The sequence below is a fragment of the Delphinus delphis genome, chromosome 21 (assembly GCF_949987515.2).
Source record: "Delphinus delphis chromosome 21, mDelDel1.2, whole genome shotgun sequence".
NCBI lineage: Eukaryota > Metazoa > Chordata > Mammalia > Artiodactyla > Delphinidae > Delphinus > Delphinus delphis.
The window spans coordinates 6,179,614-6,191,642 of NC_082703.1; the positions used below are offsets into that span (position 1 = coordinate 6,179,614).

The 12,029-nt window shown below is 39.6% G+C and overlaps 1 protein-coding gene across 6 annotated transcripts in view; it reads right to left on the reverse strand.

Annotated features, from left to right (window-relative positions):
- Positions 1–12,029, reverse strand: part of DDHD2 (DDHD domain containing 2) — a 37,373-nt gene that overhangs the window by 12,012 nt on the left and 13,332 nt on the right. For 3 of the 6 annotated variants that reach the window (XR_009517897.1, XR_009517898.1, XM_060001357.1), the window contains exons 16-17: positions 11,733–11,895; positions 2,026–2,133 (exon numbers count right to left, since the gene is read on the reverse strand). Coding sequence is in view for 4 of the 6 variants with exons in the window: in XM_060001357.1 (XP_059857340.1) it covers positions 2,052–2,133; positions 11,733–11,895 (245 nt within the window). In the remaining 2 variants the exon portion in view is untranslated. Of the gene's footprint in view, positions 1–22; positions 746–1,445; positions 2,134–11,732; positions 11,896–12,029 lie in introns of those variants that run through there. The other 3 variants (XM_060001355.1, XM_060001358.1, XM_060001356.1) reach the window with 2 other exon arrangements.

A 12,029-nucleotide genomic window follows, 5' to 3' on the forward strand; every position in this document is an offset into this window, starting at 1 on the left:
CCAGCTGTTCCTGGCCCCATAGACGCAGGTTTGTCTTTCAGAATAAGGAACACTTCCCCCTAGCCAGATCTACCAACACTGCCTGTGCCGGGAGCCTGTTCCATAGCGACCTGCACTACGGGTACCTAAGGAGGCAACGCTGTTTGTGTGCTTGAAGAGGACACTCTTCAATACTCCCTTCACCCAAGCAGCTGTGGCAGATGGCTTACACAAATTCTATTTCACCATCAATGCACCACTGAAACATTTTATTCATCACTTAATAAGCAGTCAAAGCTGTGTAATTTCAGGTCTGTCCGCTTTTATAACCCTCAAGAACTAACAACTAAGTCGGACTTTGTCTAGAGTCTCCCAGTTTGAAGTATGATATGATATAAAAGGGCAGGTCTAGCATATATAACATCTTTGCTTTATAAAGATGCACCTGATGTGAACTAAACTGTCCACTTTAGACTGTCCTCTGAGAGCAGCTCAAACAGCTGTGGAAACAATGAACAGCGTCAGTGATTCCTAGCAATAAATCTGTCAGTCAGCTGTAGAGAGAGTAAACAGTATTTACAGATTTTAGTCTTTCTTCATACAGTACGTGTAGGAAATAAAAGCTGGCTCAAGAGAATCTGATGGCCACCAGTCTCCCTCATTCACTTAGACTTGGCCTTCAAATGCAGAGAACACCCATGAGCGATGAGCAGACCCCAAAATGCCTTCTGAATCTCAGGAGTCCACTTCCAGATTAGAATATTTTCTAAAGATAAGCAATAATTTCTTAGAAAAATTTATACCCAACCCAAAACAAAAACTCAGACTTTATACCATCTCAAGTAATAAACAATAAAGTGTGGTACCTAAGAGAAAAACAAATACCGTATGCTAACACATATATATGGAATCTAAGAAAAAGAAAAAAAAAAGGTCATGAAGTACCTAGGGGTAAGACGGGAATAAAGACGCAGACCTACTAGATAGAGCATGGACTTGAGGATAAGGGGAGGGGGAAGGGTAAGCTCTGACAAAGTGAGAGAGTGGCATGGACATACATACACTACCAAATGTAAAACAGATAGCTAGTGGGAAGCAGCCGCATAGCACAGGGAGATCAGCTGGGTGCTTTGTGACCACCTAGAGGGGTGGGATAGGGAGGGTGGGAGGGAGACGCAAGAGGGAGGAGATATGGGAACATACGTACATGTATAACTGATTCACTTTGTTATAAAGCAGAAACTAACACACCATTGTAAAGCAATTAGACTCCAATAAAGATGTTAAAAAAAAAAGTGTGGTACCTAAATACCATCATCAAAGTATTAAAGATGCAAACCACTCCCAGCTATGAAGCAAGAATGGCAAGTGTTTCTCTGAAGCCAGTGGTAAAAAGTAACAGGGTCTTCCCTTTGCTTTTCCACTCACTTCCAGAGAGGAAGATTATCTTCCTAAGACCCCAGTGGTGAGCAAGGCTGGCAACCTGCAGGAAATGAGGCCGCTGAGGAGAGGAAAAAACTGCAGCAACAAAGAGGCAGGTGTTCTGGGGAAGGACCCCTCAGTGCCCGTCTAAGGGAGGGAGTTGAAGAGGTCATCACGCTGGAAGGCGACCAGAGAGAACGCCAGAGTCTGCCACACAAACTTCCTAACTACACATCTAAAGGGCTGAGCAACATAAATCCCAGGATGGGCTGTTTGTACTTAAAGCTGTAACTGTTGCCCTGGTAACTCTCAGATGGTCAACTATTAAGATTCTGAGTTTAGATCCTAAAAATGGCAAGTATTATTGGACCAAGTCGCTAACAAAACAAACATACACTAACCTTTCTCTAAGTGGCCTACTGTGCTTTTTTCCCATGAATTTTAAGCAGGGTCCCTCTAAAAATGAGTAATAACCTGGATCTTGGTGACAGGCAACAAAAAGTATATTTATAAAGAGCTGAGGCTCCACAGTTCCTCATCACATGTTAATATGTAGGAAGAGCTGAGGCTCCACAGTTCCTCGTCACATGTAATATGCTGCATACATGACATTTAAAAACTTACATTAAGCAGCCATAGGTGGTTCATTTTTACTGTAAAGGCTGATCAAGGAAGATACCCTGGGTTTGGTAGATTTCTTTGAGGACCAGCAGTACTGTATCTTCAGACTCCCTGTAGAGAAAAAATTATGTTGTAAAAAGAAGAAACTAACATTCGTACTAGATGCTTTACATGTATCATCTCAATCTACACAACCACCTTACGAGTTCATTTTTTTACTGTTTAAAAAAAATCTGACTCAGAGGTGATGTAACTGGCAGTGGTTTGTAAGGTAACCTTATAACAAATAAGTCTAGCATTATGTCCTATAATATAAAAAAGCCAGTAGTAAATGACCAAGCCCTCCCTTTCCACAGAACTCATTCTTGGAACAACATGGAAGAGTCGTCCAATTCATCACCTTAATTTTTTAAATGTTATTCACCTTTTTCAAAAAGCCAATACAATCATATGAATAAAAATCAAAGATATAAAAGGATATAATAATGAAGTCTCCTTCTCACTGTTTCTTAACCACTAGTCCCCAACTTCTGACAACTGACGTTATCAATTTCTCATGCATCTTCCAGATATTATTCAGTGTGTGTACAAGCAATTACTTACATCCAGTTTGTAAAGAAATTTGATTATAAAAATACAGCATCCGTGGATTGCCATAAGGGTATATGGCTCAAACACTTTTCTAGATCTAAGGTTTGACATTTTTAAAGTCATGGATCTATTTGAGAATCTAATGAAACCTATGGATTACTTCCCAGAAAAGATACCATATACATATATACCCGAAATTATAAATAGAATTTCACTGGACTCATAGACTTTTTTCTATTCCCCACAAGTTCCATACACAGACAGCAGGTTAAGAAACTCCTTCCTCCTATACCAGTGAGGAGAGATTAGCTAAACCAGATATTAAAATGGTGTGATCCTGGTGCATAAATAAATGGATCAATAGAAAAGAACAGGAAGTCCAGAAATAGCCTTAAATACTCATAGAAATTTAATACAATAAAGTTAGAACCTCAAATCTATTAACAGTGTTGCAACAACTGGATAGCTATCCTGAAAATGATTTGGATCAATCCTCACCTTATTATTAGGATAAATTTGAACAGAATCAAAGATTTATATGTAAAAATGAAACCCTAAAATATCAGAATAAACTGTGGTAAGGAATTCTTTGGAGAGCAAGGAAAATCTAAGTATGACACAAATTCCAGAAGCCAAAAAAGGAAAAAATAAATTTGACTACGTAAAAATCAAAATTTCTACTTAGCAAAAATTAATGTACACAATGTCAAAGACAAACTGGGGAAAAGGTATTTGCAACTCGTATCACAGATTTATCAATTTAAAAAAGACCAAAATTTCAATATAAAAGAGAATAAAGGGTACAGATAACTCCCCAAAAAGAAAATTAAAATGGTCCTTAAATATATGTCAAGATGCTCAACCTTATTCATAATGGGAGGAGGGCAATACGAATTATAGAGTGCATGATACGTACGCTGAAAACCACGAAACACTTCTGAGAGAAACTAAAGACCAAAATACACTGAGAGACAACTGTGTTCGTGGGTCAGAAGACTCAGCATTATTAAGATGTCAATTCTTCCCCCAAATTGATCTATAGATAAAATGCAATCACAATCAAAATTCCTAAAAAGCCTTTTGGCTGAAATTAACAAGTTCATTCTACACTATATAAGGAAATGCAGAGGACCTACAATACCTAAAATAACTACGAATAGGAAAAACAAAGATGAAGGACTCATGATACCTAATTTTAAGCCTTACTATATAAAGCTACAGTAATCAGGACAGTGTTTTATTGGCATAAGGACAGACAAACAGATCAGTGGAACAAAACAGAGTCAAGGCAAGTCAACAGTTTCTCCATCTGAATAAACTTTTCAACAAATGTTGCTAGAACAGGAAAACCACATGCAAAACAATGAACCTCAATCCTTTCCTCACACCATCTTTAAAAATTAACTCAGTCAAAATGGATCACAGAGCTAAATGTAAAAGCTAAAATGACACAGCTTCTAAAACAAAGGAGAAACCTTAATGACATTGGATTTGGCAAAGATTTCTTAAATATGTCAGAAAAGCACAAACTTCAGTAAAATGGACTTCATCAAAATAAAAAACTGCGTTTCAAAACCTACTTGACAGAAAAATGAAAACCAAACCACATCCTGAGGAAAAAAAGTATATCTGAAAAGAACTTGTAACTAAAATGTAGAAAACTCTTGAAACTTAATAATGAAATAAACCAATTTTTTAAATGGGCAAAAGATTTCAACAGAGAATTCACTAAAGAAGATGTATGGACAGCAAGGGGGATCGATCAACGTGGCAGAGTAAGAGGACGTGGAACTCCCCCCCCAAAAAATCACATCAAAAGTACATCTGTATGTGGGATGGAAACTGGCAGAAACACTCCTGTACAACCAAGGCTGTAAGAAAGATCCACATGTAATCGTTTAGGATGGGAAGGAAAGCGATCAGGTTGGGACCTGTGCCCCTGGGAGGGGACTCAGAGGAAAAGGGAGAATGCACAGGTGGAGACCCACCCTGAGGAGTGAGCAGTGAGAGCCTCAGATTCAACGCCCCAGTCCTGGGGTCCTAATCAGGGGAGACGAGCCCCCTTGGCTAGCTGGAGGGCAGCAGGGCTGTGGGAGCACGTGCGTGCTGGCTTGCCCCCAGGCAGGGCGGAGAGTACAGTGGGAGGACTGCTCTAGTGGCTGCCAGGTCTCCCCGCCTGGGTGCACAGCTCAGCTCCATGACGATGCACCACTGCACAGCATCTAGGGCCGCCACGACAGGGAGAAACACAGCCAAGGGATGCACAGGCAACCCGGGCATGGGGCAGAGTCTGGGTGGGGTGTCAGCTGCCACTGTTGGTACTTACTCAAGCAGTGCATCAGAAGAAGCCCAGAACTCTGACGGCGGCCCCTACCCCACGGCTTACACCCCAGCATATGCCAAGAGTCCACACAGGCCCCAGTTGCCCTGCAGTGTGGCCCCATAACAAGACAGGGGAGGCTGGGGGCAGTGATCGACTGTGAGGGGCAAAGGGGACATGCACCCAAGGCTGCACATGGCAGACAGCTTGGACCTCTGTCTGCAGAGAGCCCACATGGGCCCCACTTTTGTCTGCCCTCCCCAGCTCTGGGGCAAGGGTTCCAGTGCAGGGAGGTTGGGAAACACACCTAAAGGGAACAGAGCCAGCCTGGGCCGGACCATCAGGGCTTTGGCTCCAGCAACTTAGGATCAGACCCTGTCCCCAACTGCATGGTGACAGCCACTGAGCAGAGGGGAAGTCCCACCTCACATCCAGCTCCACCCCCTACTAAGGTGATAGCTGAGGAAAGACGACCCTGTCCGTGTCATCAAATCCTGCTCTCCCATCAACGGCACTGGGCACACACAGCCTGTATAAGGATGCTCCCACATAAGAATACGCCTTTCAGACTGCAATAGGTAACTGTTTCACCTAAATTCATAGCGACAGAAAAAGTTAAGCAAAATGAAAAGGCAGACAAACTGCTCTCAATTGAAACAGCAAAAGAAAACCCATGAAAAAAGAATGAAACAGAAGTAAACAATTTACCAGATAAAGAATTCAGAACAGTTAATTAAAAAATGTTAACTGAATTAGGGACAAGAATAAATGAACATAGTGAGAATTTTAACAAGGAACTAGAATATATAAAAAAGACCCAATCAGAAATGAAGAATTCAATAGCTGCAATAAAAAAAACACACTGAAAGGACTGAATAGCAGACTGAGTGATACAGAAGAACACATAAGTGATCTGAAACATAGAATAATGGAAATCACCCAATCAGAACAGCAAAAAGAAAAGAGAGATTTTAAAAAATGAAAACGGTGTAAGAGATCTCTGGGCTAACATTAAATGTACCAACATTCACATTATAGGGGGTCTCAGAAGGAGAAGAGAGAGAGCAGAGCATTGAAAATGTATCTGAGGAAATTGTGGCTGAAAACTTCCCAAATCTGAAGGAAACAAATACCCAGGAACAGGAAGCACAGAGGGTCCCAAACAAGATGAACCCAAGCACACTCACACCAAGACATAACAATTAAAATGGCAAAAGGTAAAGAGAGGCTTCTGAAGGCAGCAAGAAAAAAAGAGTCATATACAAGGGGATCCCCATAAGGCTATCAGCTGATCTCTCTGCAGAAACCCTGCAGGCCAGAAGGGAGTGGCACGATATATTCAAAGTCCTGAAAGGGAAAAACCTGCAACCCAGGATACTCTGCCCAACAAGATTATCATTTAGAATTGAAGAAGAGATAAAGAACTGCTCAGACAAGCAAAAACTGAAACAGTTCATCAATACTAAACCTACTCTAAAAGAAATGTTAAAAAGTCTTCTCTAAGTGGAAAAGAAGTAAGAACCTATAGAAAAGGGGAAATCCCAATAGAAAAGGCAAATACATAGTAAGGACTGAGGATCAACCACTTAAATAAGCCAGTATGAAGATTAAAAGACAAAAAAACTGTAAAAGCAACTATAACTACAATAAACAGTTAAGGGATAAACGTGAAGATGTGAAATATAACATCAAAACCACAAAATGCAGGGGAGGGGAGTAAAAACACGTAGGTTGTTTAGAATATGTCTGAACTTAAATGACTGCCAGTTTAACACAAGTAGATATAGGTCAACATATAAGAACCCCACGGTAATCACAAATCAAAAAACTACAACATACACACACACACACAAAAGTAAGGAACACAAGCATACTGCTAAATAAAATCATTAAACCACAAAGGAAGAAAAAAAAGAAGAAATGAATACAGAAGAACTACAGAAACAACCGGAAAACAAGTAATAAAATGGCAATAAGTACATACCTATCAATAATTACTTTAAATGTCAATGGACTAAATGCTCCAATCAAAAGACACAGGGTGGGGTTTCCCTGGTGGCGCACTGGTTAAGAATCCGCCTGCCAATGCAGGGGACACGGGTTCGAACCCTGGTCCGGGAAGATCCTGCATGCTGCGGAGCAACTAAGCCCGTGCGCCACAACTACTGAGCCTGCACTCTAGAGCCCGCAAGCCACAACTACTGAGCCCACGTGCCACAACTACTGAAGCTTGCGTGCCTAGAGCCCATGCTTCTCAACAAGAGAAGCCAAAGCAATGAGAAGCCTATGCACAGCAACGAAGACCCAACGCAGCCAAAAATAAATAAATACATTTTAAAAAAGACACAGGGTGGGTGACTGGATGAAAAACAAGACCCATCTATATGCTGCCTCCAGGAGACTCACGTCAGAGCTAAAGACACACACAGGCTGAAAATAAGGGAATGGAAAAGGTATTTCCTATAAATGGAAACGAAAAGAAAGCAGGGGCAGCAATATTCCTATCAGACAAAATAGACTTTAAAACAAAGGCTATAACAAAAGACAAAGGAGGGCATTCTATAATGATAAAGGATCAATACAAGAACAGGATGTAACATTTGTTACCATATATGCATCCAAGACAGGGGAAGCTAAATATATAAAGCAAATAGTAACAGACATAAGAGGAGAAACTGACAATAACACAGTAATAGTAGGAGACTTTAACATTCCATTTTCATCAATGGACAGATCATCCAGACAGAAAATCAATAAGGCAACAGTGGCCTTAAATGACACAATAGACTAGTTGGACATAACAGATATCTACAGGACATTACATTCCAAAACAGCAGAATACACATTTTTTCCAAGTGCACATGAAATGTTCTCCAGGACAGATCACATGTTAGGCCACAAAACAAGTCTCAACAAATTTCAGAGGATAGAAATTATATCAAGCTTTTTTCCGACCACAATGGTATGAAACTAGAAATCAATTACAGAAAGGAAAATGGGAAAAGAACAAGCATATGGAGACTAAATGACATGCTACTAAAAAATGATGGGTCAATAAAGAAATCAAAGAGGAAATCAGAAAATACCTTGAGACAAATAAAAATGGAAACACAACTCTCCAAAATCTATGGGATGAAGCAAAAGCAGATTTAAGAGGGAAGTTTATAGTGATACAGGCCTTCCTCAAGAAATAAGAAAAATCTCAAACAAACCTACCACCTCAGGGAATTAGAAAAAGAAGAACAAAGCCCAAAGTCAACAGAAGGAAGGAAATAATAAAGATCAGAGAAGGAAATAAATAAAATAGAGATTAAAAAAAGCAATAGAAAAGATCAATGAAAATGAGAGCTGGTTTTTTGAAAAGATAAACAAAAAGGATAAACCTTTAGACAGGCTCACCAAGAAGAAAAGAAAAAGGACCCAAATAAACAAAATAAGAAATGAAAAAGGAGAAATTACAACCGATACCACAGAGATATAAAAAAATCATAAAAGGATACTATAAACAGTTATATTCCAACAAATTGGACAACCTAGAAGAAATGGACAAATTTCTAGAAACATAAAAATTGCCAAGACTGAATCAAGAAGAAACAGACCATTTAAACAGACCAAACACTAGTGAAATTAAATTTGTAATTTAAAAAAACTCTCAGGAAACAGAAGTCCAGAACTGACTTCACAGGGGAATTCTAGCAAACATACAAAGAAGAGCAAACAACTATCCTTAAACTATTCCAAAAAACTGAAGAGGAGGAAATACTCCCAAATTCATCCTACGAGGCCACCATTATCCTGATACCCAAACCAGACCAATACAATACAAAAAAAGAAAATTACAGGCCAATATCTTTGATGAATATAGATGCACAACTCCTCAACAAAATATTAGCAAACTGAATCCAACAATATAAAAAAAGTATCATACACAATGATCAAGTGGGATTTATTCCAGGGACACAAGGATGGTTCAACATTCACAAATCAATCAATGTGATATACCACAACAACGAAAGAAAGGACAAAAATCACACGATCACCTTAATGGACACAGAAATAGCATTTAATAAAATTCAACATCCATTCTTGATAAAAACTCTCATCAAAGTTGATATAGAGGGAACATATCTCAACATAACAAAGGCCATTTATGACAAACCCACAGCTAACGTCATATTCAACAATGAAAAGCTGAAAGCCTTTCCTCCAAATTCAGAAACAAGACAAAGATGCCTAATGTTGCCCCTTCTATTTAACATAGTATTGGAAGTCCTAGCCACAGCAATCAGGGAAAAAAAAAAAGAAAAAAAGAAAGGCATCCAAATTGGAAGGGAGGAAGTAAAACTGTCACTATTTGCAGATAGCATGATACTTTATATAGAAAATCCTAAAGCCTCCACCAAAAAACTGTTAGAACTAATAAATGAATTCAGTAAAGTTGCAGGATACAAGATTAATATACAGAAATCTATTGCTTTTCTATACACTAATGATGAACTATCAGAAACAGAAAGTAGAAAAAAATCCCATTTAAAATTACATCAAAAAGAATAAAATACCCTAGGAATAAACTTAACCAAGGAGGTGAAAAACCTACACTCTGAAAATTATAAAACACTGATGAAGGAAACTGAAGATGATACAAAGAAATGGAAAGATATCCTATGCTCTTGGAATGGAAGAATTAATATTGTTAAAATGGCCATACTATCCAAAGCAATCTGCAGACTTAATGCAATCCCTACCAAAATACCCATGACATTTTTCGCAGACCTAGAACAAATAATCCTAAAATCTATATGGAATCACAAAAGACCCCATATTGCCAAAACAGTCTTGAGAAAAAACGAATAAAGCTGGAGATATCACCCTCCCCGACTTCAGACCATACTACAAAGCTACAGTTATCAAAACAGATTAGTACTGGCACATAAACAGACACATAGATCAATGGAGCAGAATAAAGAGCCCAGAAATAAACCCATGCACCTATGGTTAATTAATCTATGACAAAGGAGGCAAGAATGCAAAATGGAGAAAAGACAGTTTCTTTGACAAGTGGTGCTGGGAAAACTGGACAGCTACATGTAAACGAATGAGATTAGAAAATTTCTGCACACCATTTACAAAACTAAACTCAAAATGGATGAAAGACCTAAATGTAAGACTGGAGACCATAAACCCCCTAGAAGAGAACATAGGCAGAACACTCTTTCACATAAATCACAGCAACATTTTTTTGGATCTGTCTCCTAAGGCAAAAAAATAAAAGCAAAAATAAACAAATGGAACCTAATTAAACTTAAAAGCTTTTACACAGCAAAGGAAACCATCAACAAAATGAAAGGAAAAGCTACTGGATGGGAGAAAATATTTGCAAATGATATGTGATAAGGGGTTAATATCCAAAATATATAAACAGCTCATAAAACTCAATATCAAAAAAAAAACAACAAATAACCCAATCAAACAATGGGTAGGAGACCTGAATAGACATTTTTCCAAGAAAGACACATAAATGGATAACAGGCACATGAAAAGATGCTCAATATCACTAATCATCAGGGAAATGCAAATCAAAACCACAATGAGATGTCACCTCACACCTGTCAGAACGGCTGTCATCAAAAGGAACACAGGGCTTCCCTGGTGGCGCAGTGGTTGAGAGTCTGCCTGGTGATGCAGGGGACGCAGGTTCATGCCCCGGTCCGGGAAGATCCCGCATGCCGCGGAGCGGCTGGGCCCGTGAGCCATGGCCGCTGGGCCTGCGCGTCCGGAGCCTGTGCTCCACAACGGGAGAGGCCACAACAGTGAGAGGCCCGCGTACCGCAAAAAAAAAAAGGAACACAAAATAACAACACTGGCAAGGATGTAGAGAAACGGGAATGCTTGTCCATTGTTGGTGGGAATGTGAAATGGTGCAGACACTGTGGAAAACAGTATGGAGGCTCCTCAAAAAAATAAAAATAGAACCACCATATGATCCAGCAATTCCACTCCTGGGTATATATCCAGAAAAAACGAAAACACTAACTTGAAAAAATACACGCACCCCAATGTTCACAGCAGCACTATTCACAATAACTAAGATATGGAAGCAACCTAAGTGTCCAGCAACAGACAAATGAATAAAGAAAATGTGGTATATATTACAATGGAATAATACTCTGCCATAAAAAAAGATGGAATTCTGCCATTTGCAGCAACATGGATGGACCTAAAGAATATCATGCTTAGTGAAATAAGTCTTAATTATTTCACAGATATTTGATAGATGTAGAAAAAGGAGATAGGCCAGTGTACATTTGGGATTAGAATGATTTCTTGTTCAGACAATTACAAAACAACACACTCATGTCATTTGAAGAAATCTTAACAAACAATTAAGACCAAAAAACTCCAAAACAAAAACAAACACTTAGGGGCTTCCTTGGTGGCGCAGTGGTTAAGAATCTTCCTGCCAATGCAGAGGACACGGGTTCGAGCCCTGGTCCAAGAAGATCCCACATGCCGTGGAGCAACTAAGCCCGTGTGCCACAACTACTGAGCCTGCGCTCTAGAGCCTGTAAGCCACAACTACTGAAGCCCGCGCCTAGAGCCCATGCTCTGCAGCAAGAGAAGCCACCGCAATGAGAAGCCCGTGACAGCAACGAAGAGTAGCCCCCGCTTGCCGCAACTAAAGAAAGACCACGCGCAGCAACGAAGACCCAACACAGCCAAAAATAAAATAAATAAAAATAAAAAAATAAATAAGTTAATTAATTTTTTAAAAAGGTAGACTTAAAAAAACAACACTTACCAGTAGCATAGATGACTTTGTAAAGCAAATAAATATTCATTAAAACTTTCAATGGGCTTCTCCTGTAGCACATAGTCGATGCGCTGGCCTCCATTCAGCATTCCCACATGGATGGGGGGAGCTTCTTGTTTAACTGCTACAAGGTTCTCTTCTGTGCTAACATCTGGATACAGAAGAACCGTAATAAGAATATAAAAGCGTCCAGCCCTCCAAGGTTGTCCTTGCTTTCCCTCAGGCTCCAGCTTTACCGTAGGCTGAGCTACCCTGCTCAGAAAGTTCTCTCTCATGTTCCTCCTC